The sequence below is a fragment of the Chanodichthys erythropterus genome, chromosome 24 (assembly GCF_024489055.1).
Source record: "Chanodichthys erythropterus isolate Z2021 chromosome 24, ASM2448905v1, whole genome shotgun sequence".
Lineage (NCBI taxonomy): Eukaryota > Metazoa > Chordata > Actinopteri > Cypriniformes > Xenocyprididae > Chanodichthys > Chanodichthys erythropterus.
The window spans coordinates 30,476,201-30,495,710 of NC_090244.1; the positions used below are offsets into that span (position 1 = coordinate 30,476,201).

At 38.5% G+C, this 19,510-nt stretch overlaps 2 protein-coding genes across 4 annotated transcripts in view; both read left to right on the top strand.

Annotated features, from left to right (window-relative positions):
• The window catches only part of LOC137014865 (anoctamin-1), a 53,393-nt gene extending 49,997 nt beyond the window's left edge, over positions 1–3,396 (top strand). For all 3 annotated transcript variants that reach the window (XM_067379376.1, XM_067379375.1, XM_067379377.1), the window contains 3 exons: positions 372–556; positions 627–732; positions 1,046–3,396. In XM_067379376.1, the coding sequence (XP_067235477.1) occupies positions 372–556; positions 627–732; positions 1,046–1,270 (516 nt within the window). In that variant the 3' untranslated portion in view covers positions 1,271–3,396. The remainder of the gene's footprint in view (positions 1–371; positions 557–626; positions 733–1,045) is intronic.
• Positions 3,397–17,811: 14,415 nt separating this feature from the next.
• On the top strand, positions 17,812–19,076 carry LOC137014844 (endonuclease domain-containing 1 protein-like). The gene is made up of 2 exons (XM_067379349.1): positions 17,812–18,099; positions 18,525–19,076. The coding sequence occupies exons 1-2, from the start codon at positions 17,812–17,814 to the stop codon at positions 19,074–19,076; spliced, it is 840 nt and encodes a 279-aa protein (XP_067235450.1).
• Positions 19,077–19,510: the final 434 nt, after the last annotated feature.

Below are 19,510 nucleotides of genomic sequence, written 5' to 3' on the forward strand. Positions count from 1 at the left end.
GTCCTGTTTTTGTTTTGGTGCTGGTATGCCGGAGTATCAGCTCTTAAATCTTCGCCCTCTTCTTGAAATGGGGCCGGGAGCAGCAGCTCATTTGCATTTACAGAGACACACACAAAAACATTTGTTTGCTCACCCCCAAAAAGTGGCAATTTTATCATGCTATAAAAAATTACCTGTTGGGTATTTTGAGCTAAAACTTCACACACACACTGGGGACACTAGAGACTTATTTTACATCTTGTAAAAAGGGGCATTATAGTTCCCCATTAATATTTTTCTAAATTTATGAAAAAAGTAACTATAACATTAGTACAACACCTTTGCACAATCACATGTCAAAAACCTCTTATAAACCGCCATCTTTCCTGCAGGCATTTGTGATCTCCTTCACTTCAGACTTCATTCCACGGCTGGTCTATCAGTACATGTACAGTCCAGACGGCTCGATGCACGGCTTTGTCAATCACACGCTGTCTTACTTCAACGTCAGTCACTTCCAGAACGGCACCGCCCCATTGGAGCCGTTCCACCTGGGCTTCCGTGTGGACATCTGCAGGTACGGAGTGCTCACTATCAGAACAACTCCATTAACACTCTACATAGTGTTTAATGACCTTCTCCTCCAGGTATAAAGACTACAGAGAGCCTCCATGGTCTCCAACACCGTATGAGATCTCTAAGGAGTTCTGGGCTGTGCTGGCAGCCAGACTAGCATTTGTCATTGTCTTTCAGGTGAGTGTCTGATATCTAATGGCTCATGGAGACGGTATCAGTGCAGCGCTACCTTAAATGATTCCCAAAGAAAAAAATAAAATCAAATACAATTAGTTGCTCAGAAAATGAGTACAGTTGAGTACATCAGGTGAACTGGGGTGCGTTTCCCAAAGCGAACTATGGTCGCAAGTTCCTTCGTTACCAATAGAGTTCAATGGGACTTACGACCATACTTGCCTAACGATGCTTTCGGAAATGCACCCCTGGATGTTTCTTATTGTAGTGCCATCATGGATGAGACTGTGGTGAACTTTGTGATTTATTTGTGCAGAATGTGGTGATGTTGATGAGTGATGTTGTGGACTGGATCATCCCAGATATTCCCAAAGACATCAGCTTGCAGATCCATAAGGAGAAGATCCTCATGATGGATCTGTTCATGAAGGAGGAGAAGGGAAAGACACGGACGGAGGACAGCGTGACGAGTAAGGAGACGCGTCACAGTCCTCTAATGCGCTCACGCTCCATATCGCACACGCCCTGCAAAAACTACTGACGTCCGCAGCCTCAGAGTCTCTACCCTTACATTCCACTGACGAATACGTGCCGTTAGGTCTAAAGTAAAGCCTGTGACCAGTGCACACTGCCTTTGCCTTCATATTGTACAGTTCTTCACACTGATTTGTGTGCTCAACGCTTCTTTTTATCATATTCATCTTCCTCAGTTTTTCTCTTTCAATGAATGTGCCACAGCAGCCATGAACTTTACTAATGACAACAACCCAGCTAACAAAATATGTTCTAAGAACGTTCCCATTAAGTTAGGAAAACGTTATTTCGGAATGTTCTCTCAACATTCAAAATGTCCAGTTTTTTTCCATATTATCATTCTTCAAACATTATGGCAACGTTACTTTTGAATGTTCTGAAACAAATAGTAACATTAAAAAACATTAGTTGAACATCCAACTAAAACGTTTCAGAAAAAATTCCATGACTGATGTATAAATAATGTTTATGTGCTAACATTTTGAGAACATTATTAAAGAGCAGAAAACTTTAAACGAACATTCTATTAATGTTACTGGAATAACGTTTGTTCATAACTTTGAGAGAACCTTGCCAGAACGTTCCCTGTTGCCTGGGAAAATGCTAAGGCCCAAAAAATACTCTACGCAAGTATGTGAACAAAAACATTTCTGGCTACGTGAGCTTGATTTTGTGAATCTTTGCGTCAGAGTATGATTCATAATGTAGCAGGTGGCCGACATCAGCGTAAAGCAGTTTACCTGCCTGTAATATTCAAGTAGTCCTATGAAATAAAAACAAACATTGTAAATCTATCGCCCATTTGAGTCCTGAGGTTTTTAGCACCTATTATCATAGATTGATACCAAGCTCAAATGTTAAAGTATGTAAGGTACGAAACCACATGCTTGCAACACGTTGGCCAAGCATTCACTTTTACATACTTGAGTATGTTTCTAGCCTATGAATAATTATTATTCCTACTAATTGATTCTTTAAACAAATGACATATGTAAATATCATAACCATCACATTAAATCAAATTGAACTGTTTTTATACATTGATGAAATGCTCATAGGCATTAAAACCTCAATCGAATTAACAATTTACCAGTTTGACCATAAAAAGGGCTGTTAGATATTTTGATTGAAATGTGATATTTAATTTAGTTTATTTCAACCCTTAAGGTTTCTGGTTGCTTTGTTTGCAGTTTCATGTGATTGAAAATATCTCCAATCCTTATTTAATGACAAAGACTAAATATGGGAGAAATCGTAAGGATTTATAGGAACTTTATTAATTTAATGAACATTTCAATTATTAGGACAAATTGACGTCAAAACATAATCAGAGGTCACAATGCAATTAGATCCTACGCTGATCCTTATAGATATTAATTTTAAATATTTATATTCATTTTTGGATCGTCCAAGCTTCTTTTAAGTGGACGGCCTTTACTGATTCTTCTGAATGCGTCGTTGTGATGATTCTTTCATTCTTTTAATCTAACGTACCTCGGAAATTCATGTTTTCACATTCGTTGTATGATGGTATTTTTCTGATGCCTTTAATTCTTTTGTACATTTGACGCTTTTCATATTTAATGGTGCTTAATAGCGTATTCATTATCTGTACATTGAGCAAGCATTAACTTTGTGGAACATTATTCACATCGTGTTCATAGAGTGTAACAGACTTGAAAACCATTAATTCCATAATAGGTCCAGTAATGTTTTAGCTTTTATACAGAATCATTTAGAAAGTCACATAGACTGTTAGGTTTCTAACACATCTGTATACTGTTCTGAGGTTTGTGGGTTTGATCAACATTTACTTTTTGCACCAAATGGATTGTACAGTAAAAGCAAACACAGCTCAACCTCACGAGGAACCACATAAAGACACGAACTAACTTTCAAGCTCCAAAGATAAACCATTTCTGTGCTGTTATATTTATATGGTCTTAAATATAAAGCAGAGCAGTCATATTGTTTTTTTAAGTATGATGTTTATTATTTACTGCCTTACATGTCTACTAAATTAATGCATATAAATTATATCTTGTTTGCTTGCCTTAAACCAGAAACACAATGTTCTTTAGTGATTTGTGTAGCTGTGTAATGTAATGTATGACTAAAAAGAAATAAAGTCTACTTCAGTTGTCAAATTGTATTGCTTACTTTTGCAGTTTTCAGTAATTTAGTTGTAATTATATAATTTAATAAGTAATTTTGTGTAGGTGGAAGTATTTTGGGTTGTAATGTCAGATTAATCCATGTGCCTGATAGCTGCAATTATGATTTTCTCTATGACTGATCACACCATCTTTGATTAATTTAAGGATAATTAATTTTAAATCTGATTTATTAACAAACATTTCAACAGATTTGGATGAGTTCTTTCAGTGAAGGATTTGTCAGACTTATTTAAACAGGTAACTCGTGAGTTTGCGAGTCTTTGAATAATTCATTAAAAGAGCTGTTATTATTAGAGTCTATTATCTATTACTATTAGAGTCAGAAGTCACACTGTATGTCTGGATGGATGGAAGCCCCCAAAGACAAATCAATGGAAAGATGTGTTTGTGCTATTATTGTGTGGTCTTTGTCACTCTCATGCCAGGCTCTCGCCGGCCAATGAAATTAGAATTTGCATGCCGAGCCACTCCCCCGTACATACGGGTATATAAGATGGCAGCATGCATCTACTCATTCAGATGTTTACTTCGGAGCCGAGTGGTTGCACACAGCAGTCAGTCTTTCCATTCACCTGCTAAAAAGAGCTTAAAAGAGTTGCAGAAGGGATCTCTCTTAGCTGGAAGATCTAAGGTGCAGTCAGTGGTGTTTTGCCTGCGAAGACAATTATGTCAACACTGCAGTCTCGAAGGCTAGAGTCTCCTCTGATGTTACCCAGCCTGCTGCCTCTGCACAAAACACTCTGAGTGTTATAGTGGGAGCGTTTCCACCAGGCCAGTCCCCTCGGACCTCCCGCTCCTCTAGGGTGTTGTGTGCCCCTAAGCTGTCTTCTTAAGCCCCGGGTATACTTCAGCCGTCCTCGTTCGTGCACAGTCCACATGATGTAATTTTCATCATGTGCAGGGCTCACGGCTGGCCTCACACCCTGTCCGTGTGCAGCCCAAATTTCGAGACCGCGCGGACGGTGCACATGCAACAGCGCATGTGCACGCAGGAAAGAAGAGTGCACTAGGTGGCAATACGCACAGTACTGAGCACAATGTGTAGTCGTCGAAGAAAAGTGATTCAAAAATAAGACGAAAAAACTCAAAAGCATGCCTTCTCCATCGTCTTTGATTCCTGTTCTCTTGGTGTATCTTCTGAACTATGCTGCAATGGTGGATGCACTATTTTTCTTCTCCGATCCTGCCCAGCGAATGTCCGGTTGATGACATGATGTCTGGTAATAGTATAGAAAAAATTGCACTGCGCATGTGTCGAACTCGGTCATCTGCGCGCATCCTTGGTTTAGTATACTTTGAAAGATGCGCGGACGTGACTGCGCATGTGACACGTCCGGGCGCGGAAAGTGAAGTATACCTGGGGCTTTACAGGGGACCCATCATGTCATTCGTTGTTCCGGCTGAGGATCAGATGTCGATTGACTCTGGAGAGGAAGATGAGGCTTAGCTTTCCCCTTCAGGTTGATAACTCATACTGAGTCTGATTCAGAGTTGACGGCCATGCTTGCCCAGGCTGCCGCGTGTATCAGACCCTCCACTTTGAGTGCTCACAGTTGAATGATTGGTTTCTGGGTGCGGCGCCCCGTTCACAGCCACGTTTTGCCCTGGTGCCTTTCTTCCCGGAAGTGCATGAGGTTCAGAATTTGTGAAAAGGACCTTTTACTGCCCAAAGCCACTCTGCAGCCTACCCACTCTCACTATGCTCAATGGTGGGGCCGCCAGAAGGTATGTGGATATTCTCCTAGGTGGAGCGTGCAATTGTGGTGCACCTGGCGGTACCGTCCATATTTCCCATCCAAAGCCTGTAAGATGACGACAGCTCTGGCTGCTAATGCTTACAGTGTCGCTGGTCAGGCCGCCTCCGCCTTGCATGCAATGGCCTGCAAGTACACAAGGCCAAAGCACCGAAATTACTGCACAGTAGGGTAGTTCTGAGCTGGGGTTGATGCAGGACCTGTGTACGGAGACTGACCTCACCCTCCAGGTGATGACATTCACAGCACAGGCCTTCGCCCAGATGATGGCCACCTTGGTGGTCCACAGGTGCCATCTTTGGCTAGCCTTCATCTTGCAAGGTGACCTCTTTGGCAGTACTGTCGAGGACTTCGTCCATCAGTTTTTGGCAGGCCAGAAGCAGACGGAGGCCATTAAACACATCCTGCCCCACGATGATACCCCTGCCACCAGGCCACCACCACCGCCCCCCAATGAAGTCGGTGTTTACTTCATCGTACCCAAGAAATGCAGTGGATTACGACCGATCTTGGATATGTGAGTCTTGAACCGGGCCCTTCACAAGCTCCCGTTCAAGATGCTAACGCAGAAAAAAACTTTCTCACATGGGTTCATTCCTAGGATTGGTTCGCAGCAATCGACCTGAAGGATGTGTACTTTTATGTCTCGATTCTACCTCAACACAGACCGTTTCTTCGGTTTACCTTTGAGGGTCGGGCGTACCAATAAAAGGTCTTCACCTTTGAGCTGTCCCTGTCTCCCTGGTTGTTTACCAAAGTCGCAGAAGCTGCCCTTGCCCCTCTAAGGGAAGTGGGCATTCGCATTCTAAACTATCTTGATGAATGGCTCATTGTAGCTCACTCTCGAGATCTGTTATGCTCAGGCACCTCAGCCTTACTTACCCCATTTGGTGAACTTGCAAGCGCTGCCCCTGGAGGAAGCAGACCCAGCCCTTGTGTCCTGTTCATACCCTGCATACTCAGACTGAACGCAGAGCTTCAGAATTCTTCAGAAGTTGTAACAGCCACCTAAATTATGTTAAATACTGTTCATGACGTTAATGTCGATGTGCCTTTAAGATAACTTCTTCTATGGCGTACGTTGTAGTGTGCACGCTGTTCTCATGTGAGCGCGCACGCACAGTGTTGAGAGAGAATGCTCGTGTGACGAGAGAGAGATGACTGCTCTACTGCTGACTGATGTTCCAGTGTAATAATGTTACTTTTCCACATTGATTCATAGCGTTTATCAGAGTGCTTTCTTTTTCCTGTTTATCCTCACTCTTTTGCATGTATGTGAAGAGTGTGCTATATTGTGCGAACCATCTATAAAGACTTGTGGGACTACCAGTTCATTTGCCTCGGGTTTTTCTTCTCGCCTCCTGTTTTCTTGTTTTTCATCTGGGCAGACTTCAAACCGTAGATGTTACAAAGTGAATGTCTGTTATCATACTTATCTTATTAATGTCATTCCAAACATATGATTTTCTTTCTTCTGTGGAACAATTCCTCATAATAAACACAATGGCTCATTTCCTTGATTTGCTTCAGTAAACTTGACACCAGTAATATTTATAATACCTGTTTATCGGTTTTATCCTCCAATCTGTCAATTGATTGTTTATCCTTTTTTGAGTATTTTTTTCCAATTCTAATTTATTTTTGTTGACTCTGTGTTTTGCTGTTTTCAGATGCAATCACTTGAAAGCACTGTTTGTGCTTGCTCAATGGAATAAAGCTGAATGAAAAAATTGTCACTGCAATATTGTATATTGGGGGAAGTGGTCTGTCAGCTCTTAAAGCCATAATAACTTACTAAATCATTATAAGTTTTGGGTTGTCAGAATACTAGATTAATAAAAGAATTCTAAGAAATTTGCAACCGATTATCGGGGTTCAAATACTATTATGCCCCTTTCACAAGATGTAATATAATCTCTGGTGTCTCCAGAATGTGTCTCTGAAGTTTCAGCTCAAAATCCCCCACAGATCATTTATTATAGCTTGTCAAATTTGCCCCTACTTGGGTGTGAGCAAAAACACACCGTTTTTGAGTGTGTCCCTTTAAATGCAAATGAGCTCCGCTTTCCAGAAGAGGGCGGAGCTTTAACAGCTCAACAACAACAAAGCTGGAGAATCTCACGCAGCCAAAATGAGGAAAGTGTTCAGCCTTACATTGTTCAAACCGGAGTCGACACTGATGGAGAGACTCAGGAAGAAGTTACAACTTTTAGACGTTTCTGAATGGTTAGTGCAGGGGTACTCAACAGGCGGCCCGCGGGCCGCATCCGGCCCGTCAGCATTAAATTTGTGGCCCGCATCATGCTACATATAAATGCATTTTTATTATAATTTGCATTCAAAATTAGCGTGAATATTAACGTTATTTCATTTTTTTACACGTACACTAGGGTAGGCGTACAGTGCGTGTGACGCTGTAATTATCAGCAGAGAACGCGTACAGTGTACGCATGCAGCACAGTTTTTCTAACCGCAAAGAACAATATAAACTGAAAGCACTTTGCACACGCATTGAATATTTTTTGCACTAATTTAGTTTGTCCACAAGGTGTCAGCACTGAAACGGGCTGTTGTTTCAGTCTGAAAAGAAACGGAGAAGACAGAACAAGAGTAACAACAAACGACCGCGTTGAAGAGCGCTCGTTTGAGGGGATTAAAAGATAGCAGCAACTCTAATTTTAAACAAGTACAAAGACATTTTATTGTAACTATTTGAGCGAAAAAGACTAGACAAGCATGAATCTCTCTAGTGCGCATGTGTCGAGCACTTGTGTTCGTGAACGCCATCAAAGGCTCGTGACTGTGCGCGCAAGTAAAAAACAAAGTAACCTTATTTTTCCATGATGAAATGCAGTTGACATTCCCCAAACTTTTCATCATGAAAAACAAACCTTTTATTCTTAATGTCAATGTGTTATAAACAGAAAGCAAGCAGCGCTCCCATTACAGATCTGTCATCACATCATTGAGCTCACGGAGAATATCTTATTTATCATGTTTACAACATTGGTTATAGTTAGATAATTCATATTTGAGATAATTCATAATTGTGATTGAAAATTAAAAGAAAAAAAAGATTTTTGGATTCTGACCAAATTAAAAGGTAGGTAATAATAATACAAATAATAAAACATTTATTCTCTGAGTATAAATAGGTGCTAAAGTGTTAAAAAGGTGCAATGGAGGATAAAAAGACTATAAAAAGTGCAATGTTTTCGTCTTATGGACAAAAACTTTGTACATTAACAATACAGCGAGACAAGTTATTAATCATTTTTTAAATGCCATTTACCATGTTCAGTGACACTTTAAAAAGGACACCATACTATTAAGACTTAGCTAGATAATAAACTGCACTTTTGGTAAATAAACAGTAAAACTACAAATATTGTCTTATTAAGTAGGCCTAAATAAAAGTCTTACGATCCAAGTTATAATTTGTGGCCCTTCGCATTTCATTGGGTTAAAATGCGGCCCTCTTGGCCTCTGAACTTGAGTACCCCTGGGTTAGTGGATAAATTGATGTAGTTGCTGTGGAGTTGATCAACTCATCCACTAGCATGTGCCGTCATGTTCATCTTTTGTGTTGAATTGACCCTCGTTTGTGAAGCAGTCCGGCGTAAAATGACGGCATGACAACAACACTCGACTACAACAACTCTTCCTCTTCTCTAAAGCAGCCCAACATGGCCTTTGTTGCATGTTTTGTCTTGGCATTAGAACTGGTACACCATTGACGCTTGTGAAAACACAGTGGCGGCGCCGTGGGTGGAAACGTGCAGATTAATGCAGCTATAATTTATTGACATAAAAACTTAAACACAGAAAAAGTCATGATATGTCCCCTTTAAGAGCTTTATTACTTATGCTTTCAGGGTCTTGGCCACCCCCAAATGTATGGCTGACACCGTTTCACTGTAATCACAATGTGGCTTAATTGTAAAAACTTAACTTTAATAACTGTCAGGTTCGGTTCAGCTACTAAATCAGACCTCAGAAGACTACAGGTCTGCTGAGAGAATTATTGGTACTCATCTTCCCACTCTCCAAGAACTGTACTCATCCAGAGGGAGGAAAAGGAAATCACCCTGGACTCATCCAGAGCTCCTCTTGGAACTATTGTCATCTTGTCAGCGCTACAGAGAGCTGAACACCACAGCCAGACACAAGAAAAGTTTCTCCCCTCAGGCCATCTACCTCTTGAACAGTTTAATGATCTCCCCACTAAAAACATGTGCAATACCCAACATGATTATATTTTTTTGCTATATATGTTGTATATAACATCTGTACATACTGGTCTATTTTTGTCTGTGTAGTATATATATTTATTCACTTATTTCATTTTTATTATCTGTCTTATTGTTGTCATTAAGTCTGTGCACTGGACTGTGGATCTGTCACCAACACAAATTCCTTGTGCGTGTAAGGATACTTGACAATAAATCTCATTCTGATTCTGAAAACTGGTGAAACCAAATGAAGTGGTAAACTTTGATCATATAAGTGAGCAGAATGAGCCAATAAGTTGTCCTCTGCTGCCATCTACTGCTTATAATGGTTATTTTATATTTATGTTTTCCACCACAAATTTCCATGTTAACCCCATTATGCATGCTCTCTCTCTCTCTCTCACACACACACACACACACCTTTTGTGTAGATATAGATATTTAAATAAATAACAAAATGTTTACTGCGAGTCTCGTCTTTATAACACCAATTTCAGGTATCAGTTGGGATATTTCTAATTATTGGCCTCAACTTGTGCATAAAACCTGTATGTTTATCTGAAGTTGTGATTTTTCATTCATTGCTTTTTAAGCTTTGGAAATCAATGAGGTTTCCCTCATTTGATGTCGAGACTGATATGCAGACTTGATATGCAGGACACGGGTGAAGTTATAGTTATTATATTACTGTAATTATATGAAGTTAGAAATTATAGTCTGGAATTGTTCTTCAGTGTTGTGAAATACAACTTAATAGTTTATGAAATAATGGGCAAGGGTGATAAAATAAGTGGACGCATATACCTCATAGTGTCATTTTAAAACAGGGTGGCACTGGCTTCTCTATTTGTAGTGCCCAAGCGCAAAAAGAAGGCCTTTACTAATTGTCTGAAAATGTTTCATTTGTGCTTCACTTCAACACCAACGTAACAGCTAAACACAAAAGTTATAGTTTGTATAAATTTCTGATATACAGGTCATGTCACCGCCGGCATGTTGTCAGCGGTCCCCATCAATCCCATTCAAGACTCCTGCTCCTGAGAAGTGGTACATTTTACTCATCATAATCTGTTACACCACATTAAAGAGCGGCAAAAAGGTTGTGACAGCTCAAGAGACGTATAGACGTATATGGTCATTATCACCAACCACAGTAAATATAGGTTTACTTGCATCAAGGATGTTTTTTTTTTTTAATTATCTGCTGCTAAAATGTTGTTACGCAGCACATTTGAGCTTCTACATGGCTGGACAATTTCATGTTCATGGTCACCCTGGTGTGCTAAAAAAATGTAAATATGAATGGGAATATACTTCAGAGATATTCTACTCATAAAAAAGGTGCCAATAATTGTGGCCAATGTGTTTTGAAGAAAAACATTTATTTCATGATGTAAGTTTCCTCCCACTTTCAATTGTTTAACTTCAATGAAAGGTTAGATTTTTGTGAATTTTTTGAATGAAAGATCAAAAGGATAAACAATGCAGATTTATTTTTACAGTCATCTCTGATCATTTTTACCAAGGGTGCTAATCATAGTTCCCTCTATTTTTTTTTTTTTTTTCTCGCTGAGCAACACTTTTCTCTGTTGAGCGCACATTTTGGCCACCTGAGCAAAAACATTCTTTATATCAGACCTGTACAGTGTACATAAACACACACACACACGAAAATGGTTTCATCATACAGCTTTAAACTTCAGTGTGCCATTTCTATTTTATTTGAATAGCTGCAATTATTTCTCATTTAAACTACAATCAAACGGATTTCCCCACACATGATTTCATGTCTGAGTCTGTCCCCTGCACTGCAATCATTCTTTCTTAGTCTTTGCATATTCGCTTTGTAAACACTGAATCTGTATTTCCGCCTATGTGACCTTTCTAACATGCCCGTGGCTGACGTGCCCGCAGAGTTTCCTAGTCTTGGACTTCTTGGTCGGCTGTGAAGAGATTACATATTTATTATACTGTATTTGATATGTTTGGGAAAGTTGAATCTGCAATTGTATGTGTTGGATGTGCATGGCACATTGTGAGGGCTAAGCACTCCGCACAGTTCAATTAATAAGATGCAGGGAGGAAGGAAAGCAGCAATTTTCGAGGTTGTCATCTGGTTGGTTGAATTCTACAGGATGTCCGGGAGTCGTGTGTGTCACATTCTTTATTGGTCCGCCTGGAAACACACGCCTTGACGCCAAACACCCTCATGTTGGGGGTTGTGGTTGTTAATTAATGTAGGGGGTTCTTAGTGAAGTGTTGCAGTTCTTTAAAGAAAGGGAGATGTTACACGGTGAATTCCATATATGGTCTGTATCCTGTTGTGACGTTGATGTTCCAGTGCTGTTGGCGCTGCGCCTCGTTAATAAAGTGGCAGGTTGTCTTATGAAGCTCAGGCTTGTTTATTACCTAGTACACAAACAACTGTGCAACACAGCCTTACTTCTGCTTTTTGGTTTCAACATAAATATCATGCCTTTCTCAAATGACCAAGGGAAAAGGATCCACTTCATCTCGTCAGGCTCTCTGTTCATGTTCCACCCGAAGTTAAATACTCTGATGTTGTGAATGTTTGGCTAAGGTTCAGTGTACCAGTGGCTGCATCTCCCAATACTGCCAAGCACACATGCAGGGTGGAGAGGGATCTTAAATAACATGCTGTATGAGGTGTCATGAAGGTAAGCATCACAGCTCAACGTATCTGGAGAATGTGTGCTAACTGTTTGCTAGAGCATGCTCTGATCAGCAGAAATAGCTCTAGTTTGCATTCTGGGAATAGATAAAGAGAGAAAAAGAAAGATCATGACAGAAAGTATCACGAAAGGAGGATGTTATATAAATTGCAGTGTTTTCTGTTGCATTTTCTGTTATTTCAGTGTCATGTATGTTACCCTGATGCTGATTTGTCTTGTGTATGGGTAACACTGTGCACTGTCTGTTCATTTGTATTGTACATGTAGCTTGGATGAGCCACATTAGATGATGTGTAAGTAATTATGTGGCCTTCCATTAAGTCATGCGTCTTTTAATATTGGTTATCAGTTTATTTTAAACTGTATACTGAATGTCTGTGTGATACTGGTAAATTAGCTGTCATGGGTTGTGGTGCAAAACAAACACACAATGAAATAGAATGAAGTATAACCAGCTTTAATAATCCACAAGGCAAATTCCAAATCTATGGAGCCCTGGACATGACACGCAGGAAAAAATACACACGGATGAGACCCAACCATGAAACTCAAACAGAACTGAACGTAAGTAGTGGAGATAATGAGACACACACCCAGAGGTGAATCAACATTAAGCGGGAGCCCCAGGCAAAATTATTTAATGAGGCTCTTCTAAAAGCTGTTTTGTTAATATCTCCATTACCTAGAGATATAATTAAACAACATACAAAAAGTAGTCAAAACATATCTAACAGAACATAAATTGTTTATTTTTACAACATTAAAGTGCTTTTTTTTAATTAACACAATGTCTATCTTCATCTTTATGATAGAAGATACAAGCATTCAGTTTGCAAAGAGTTGAGTTTGCATACATTGGTGTCAATGCAGGCAGATCAAAAACATTGATTAATATCAAGTGTCTCCAACTGTTCAGCTCACACGCCCCTGATGGTTGGCACAAAAGGGCTCAACGTCTGTGGTGAGCTCCAGCTGCTCCACCCAGTTCAGTGGGCTCTGGTTGGGCGCTGGGGTGGGTGCGGGGCTGGTGGCGTCATCCATGGTGAATTCAGATCCACAGGATACAAGCAAATACTTTTTGATCGGTTTGATCGGTTCATCTGTGTTTACTGAAATAAACAGAGTTAGAGATCAGTTGAAGCTAGTTTATTAACTTCTGTTTAGTCTGAGTGTGAACATAAACATTTATTTTAAGTATTCATAGATTCGTATGTTCAATTCATAAAGAATTATTCATGTGCATACCATACAATGTTTGGATTTTAGATGAACTCCATAGAAACCATAACAATGGTTTGACTGATGAGAGATTTTTCTTTATTCTGCTATACAGACGTCATCAGCTATATATATATATATATATATATATATATATATATATATATATATATTACATTTATTTCTCTCACTCCAGAGGGTAAACCCTTTGAAGGGATTAGAGCATAGGGATGAGCCCTTCCGAATAGAACGCAGGGTAATGCTGCACCATCAAACAGACCATTCTTCTTCTTTTTTATGGTGGATGGCAAACCAACATTTGGTGCATTTACCCCCACCAACTGGACTGGAGTGTGAAGCACTAATAAGCAACTAACACACACACACACACACACACACAAAATTATATTGATATCACTATAGATTCTAAAATCCACGGTGGAATTCTGGATACTATCACAGTTGGGCTAAGATCACAGTCTGCAATACCAACTACTTGTGCTTCCCTTTTAGCAATCCATCCAAAGCTATTGATGATTTTTTTCCCATGCTCCCAGCATTCTTCAACAACCCCCTTTACTGGATGAGACACTTTATGTCCTTTTAAATTAACCCAATAATTCATTATTATTTTAAACCTACGAAGGTATAAAGGAGCTTCCCCAACTTCTACCTGCATGGCTGCAATGGGAGATGTTTTAAACGCACCACAACATATTCTTAGAGCTTGATTCTGCATTGTTTCAGATGCAAATCCATAAATAATACTTCCATAATCTAAACTTGGTCTAATTAATACAATAAATACAATCGATTATTTTCAAAGACAATTTACAAGCTCCCCATTCTACCCCAGTTAAACATCTTAAAATATTTACTCCTGTTTATTTTACATTTATTGATCAGCTTTTTAGCATACGTTGCAAACATCAATCTAGATTCCATCCATACACTGACATATTTAACTACTACTTGCTCCAGCTTCTGATTGTACAACTTTAACTTAACCTCTGATACTATTTTCCCTTTTGTGAAACATATCAATTGAGTTTTAGCCACAGATAATCTAAAGCTCCAATTATTTGCACATAGTTACACTTTATCTACTGCCTTTTGTAATCTTTGGGACACACATGCAATATTACATCCTCTTTTCCATATTGCCATATCATCTGCAAATAATGCCCTTCCAATGTCACCCTTAAAATTACTAAAATTATCATTAATCATAATATTAAAAAATACTGGGCTGCACACACTTCCTTGCAGAGTTCCATTATCTATCATGTAAGTCTTAGAATACTCGTACACCGTACTTGTATTGTTCTTTCTAGAAGGTAATCCATAATCCAGTTGTATAACTTTCCTCCAATTCCCATACATTGAAGTTTAATTAAAAGTCCCTCTTTCCAAAGCATATTGTATGCTTTCTCAATATCAAATAAAGCCCCTACCAATACTTCTTTATTCGCCTGAGCTTTCCTGATATCGGCTTCTAGACTTAAAACAGCGTCCATCGTATTCCGACCTGCCCTGAATCCACTCTGATACATATGATCATTTTTTTCCATCAGTTTACATAAATTAGAAGTTAAAGCAATTGGCCTATAATGAATTGGATTAGATTTGTCCTTTTCAGGTTTACCGCCTGGTACAATTATTCCATGCTTCCATGAAGAAGGAATCTTTCCTGCATTCCATATCTTGTTGAAAAGATTTAAAATAATATTTAAAGATCTTTCTGATAAATGTTGAATCAATAACATAAATCATCTCTTCCAGGAGATGAATGTTTAATGCCCCCTAGAGCTATCTTTAATTCATACCTACATAGTAAAATCTGCATCTAAAGCTTCACCAGAAGAACTTCTTTTCATCATTAAATCTGGATAATGATTTTTGTTCTGATTTGTACTCTTTTTAAAATCCTCTGATACATTATCATCACTATGGACTTTAACGAAAACTTTAGCCAAAATCTGTCACGGCTATTCTTCCTTCATCATTTTTTAAAACAGGTAAAGTTTGATTTCTATAAATTCCTCCCATTTTCCTAACCGATCCCCATACTTCACCTATTGTATTACACCAATCTCTCCAGAACTTCTTTTTAGCTGCTCGTACTATTCTTCAGCTTGTGCTTTCTTATAATTAATAAAATCTTTAAATAAATTAGACTTTTTCTAAATGCTTTATTCCTATTATGTATTGAACTGCTTTCTTCTTTTTACATTGTCCTTTTTTTCCTATAATATAATCAGTTATAAAATACTTTACATATTTCCCCATTACATTCATCTATGTCTTCCATCATTTTTAGTTCTACCTCACTTAGATATTAATATGCTTCCCAGTTTGCTTTATTAAATCTCCATCTTGGAGCTAAAATCACATTATGTTTTCTTACACTCATCCCTACCTTACATATAATTACATAATGATCACTACCCAAACATCCCATACATGTTTATTATCTATACCTTCAGAAACCAATGTTAAATCTATAGCTGACCCAATACCACGTACCAAATCTATTCTTGTATTTCTACCATCATTCAGACAAACTAACCCATTACTATCTATTATTTCTTTAACAACATCCCCATTATGATCATCTTTACTACTTCCCCATAAAGTGCATTCAAATCTCCACACCAATTTTTTTGACCCTATAACCTTTTCTAAATCTTTAATTAATCTATTACAAGGATTATAATAATTTATTATTGTAAAATTATGTTTCTCTGTATATATTTCTATAACCATCAATTCATATTCTTCAATCTCATCAATAACTCTGAATTCTAATTCATTTTTTATAAAAGTGGCCAGCCCACCTCCATTACCTGTCTTTCTATCTTTCCTTACAATATTATATCCTTGCAGAACAAAATTTAATTTAGGTTTTAACCATGTTTCTTGTACACAAATTATGCTTGGTTTCTTATCTAATAGGTCTATAAACTTTTTAAATTCTGATCCATTTGCAATGAGACTTCTGGGATTCCATTGGAGAATCGCTAAATCCATTACTATTATGTACTTCCACATGCTGTTTGAGTACTTGAGTCTTAAGCATGTCATTTTTCCCCCAGTGTTACACCTGCTACTTTCAAGTATCTCTCAGCTGCATTTTGCCTTCATGGTCACCCCCACGTCTCACACAACGTTGTTTTCCTCTGCAAACAGCACTAACATGGCCATACTTCTGGCACTTGAAGCATCTAAGCGGAGGAGGCACGTAAGGTCTTACTGGGTAACTTACGTTATTGGTAACTATTTTTACCCTCTCTGGCATTCTTTCCTCATCAAATTGAAGCATAACTGATAGACTTTCCATCCTTTTTTTATTTTTCACATATCGCAGCCATTTTGCTCCAATTGTCTTCCCCCCCTTCGATGCAACTTTTAATTTTATCAGTATTCACATCAGTAGGAATTCCAGTTATTATTCCTCTAACCCAGGGTTTCGTCTTCATCAATGTGCATGACACCGAGCATCGAATTTATACTTAGTGCCTTCTTTTGTTGATTTTCATCCTCACACATCATAATCAAGTTTCCATCTCTCAGAGTCTTTGCACTATTTATTTCTCCAAACGCTTTATTCAGAGATTTTGTCAGTTTAATTGGGTTTATCCTCATGCCTGATTCTGCAAATTTCATCATCACTTTATATTCTTCAATGTTTTTCCTACTCACACGATCCTCCTTTCCACTATCCATAAATGATCCTTGACTATTAGTTTTCTTTCTTTTCCGATTGACTACTTTCCACCATTCATTCCCCCCTGTACTCCCGCTACACGATTCATCTTCCATTTCCGGATCACTACCAGAGCTACCGTCATTTCCTGCCATCAGTGCTCCAGTCACAATCCAGTGTTGCCAAACCGCACTCCTCCTCCTCCTGGATCAATCTGGTTTTTATAGCATTAGCATGTCTCTAATTGGACTGAACCATAGGTTTGTCTGGGGGAAGGGGGGAATAGCAGCTGATACTTTTCATACTGATTCCAGTATGTGACCTTATAATTTTTCCCTCACCTCACGGCAATAAACCACCTTTTTGGGATCCACTAAACCTCTGACTAGCTTGATTGTAATTATTCCCTCTGACCACTGGGCCATCTCTTACAGTCATCACTAAACAATGAGTGCTCATAAAATTAGGTCTATTCACTATTTAAGAACAATCTTGCTAAGTGGACACCAAGATGACTGATTTGCAATCTGTCTGAGGGGCTCTATACCCGCAGCTACAATACAACAAAACAAGCATAATTTCCTCTTCATTTTCACTCAAGGTATATGGTCCATAAGATGCAGCAGTACACAGTTAACCTCTTCAGCTATTTTTTTAAACACTTGTTTGTGAAACCTACAAACATGTGACTTTATTCCCTCCCCTTGTGTCTTAAACTCTATAAAAGACAGAGTGCATCTATATTCTCTACTCTCTCGCTCTCACATCATGAAGCTTCTGGTGTTTCTTCTGTTGCCTTACCTCTCTCTGAGTGAGGTTTTTCAGGATTTTAATCAATGCAGTCAGTTCTTTTTGAAAAATGTCCCTCCTCGGTTCATACCACCACTGAGCTCGACAGCACACATCTGTCAGTGTGTTTGGAATGAGAGCGATGTGAAAACTTATGTTTATGCAACTTTGTACAACACAGCATGGAGGATCCCCATCTACTCTGCCTATGTGTTTGAGAAGCCCCGTAGCATTGGACGGTGTGATCTTTGGTACATCGAACCTCAGGTAAATGTTCAACTGTATATTATTACAGTATATTGGTGATGCTTTATATTAGGTGTCCTTAACTACTATGTAGTTACATAAAAAAAAGGTACAGTATAGGCTTATTGTGTTGGTGTTGTACTGTAAACACCTGTGCTGCTCTTGAGGTGAATACAGGTGAAGTTAGGACAGGTAAACTCTGGTCAATAATTATAGATGTAACTACAGAAATTAATTACAGCTGTAATTGTACGTGTATTTTAAAAAACACCTGCATGTAATGATAAACATGTACATACACAATAAGTGCATTGTAGCAAATGATTAAATTAAATGTTATTACGTATTAGTAAAAGACACCTAATTTAAAGTGGGACCAGTATATTTATTTAAAAATGACAATAATGCATTTGATGTATGACTTTTTTTTCCCTCATGTCCTTTAGCTGGATAGAGATGCTGATCCATGTAATGGAAATAATGCTGATCCGTGTATGAGTCCTAAAGGTCGCAAAATCATTAATAATCAGGCTGTGAATAGTGACTACGATGGCTCTGGCTATGACAAAGGTCATCTGTACCCGGTGCAGCACACGAACAATCATCTCTCCATGCTGGCCACCTCCACCCTGACCAACGCCGCTCCACAGAACTCAACGTTCAATCGGGGAGCATGGAAGACACATGAGAAGGCTGTTAAAGTTGATCTGCAAGGCTGTGACTATGCTTTGGCTTATGTAGTGACTGGTGTAGTTCCTGATATCAACATAAAAATTCCAACAAATAACCGTAGAGTTACTGTCTCTAAGTATTACTGGAGAGCCACCTGCTGTGTAAAGAATGGTGTGGTCATGGTGCAGGGTTACTATGGACCTGATAACAATGACAAACTGCAGAAGTTATCAATTACAGACCTACAGAAACAGCTGGCCAAAGATTATAAAGTGAGGAATATTATAATTTTCCCAAACTTACTGAAAAGAGACAGAGAAGACTAGTATAGCCTTTAGCCTATGAGCTAAAAATGGATCAGTTGACATATGGGCATTCTACAGAATTGGTGTAAACTGCTGTCCCACAACCAAAAAACAAAACAACAACAACAACAACAACAACAACAACAACAACAACAAAAAACACACACACATTTAAAAAGCATTTATGTATTCAAATTTTAGATCCTTCTATTATCTATTGAATCCCACAATAATATTTAAAATATCAGTAAGCTTAATATATATATATTATATATATATATTGCACAAATCAATAAATCATTTTAATTCTTTTGTTGTTATTGGAATACTTCTTTCATTTTGTGGACAATTTTAAGATTTTCGTCTATTTTGCTTCCAAGGCTTCTACTGTAATGGAAAGAAAACTTCCAAAATACACATTTAGATGGAGTTTGATTTAAGCCTATTACCCTCCA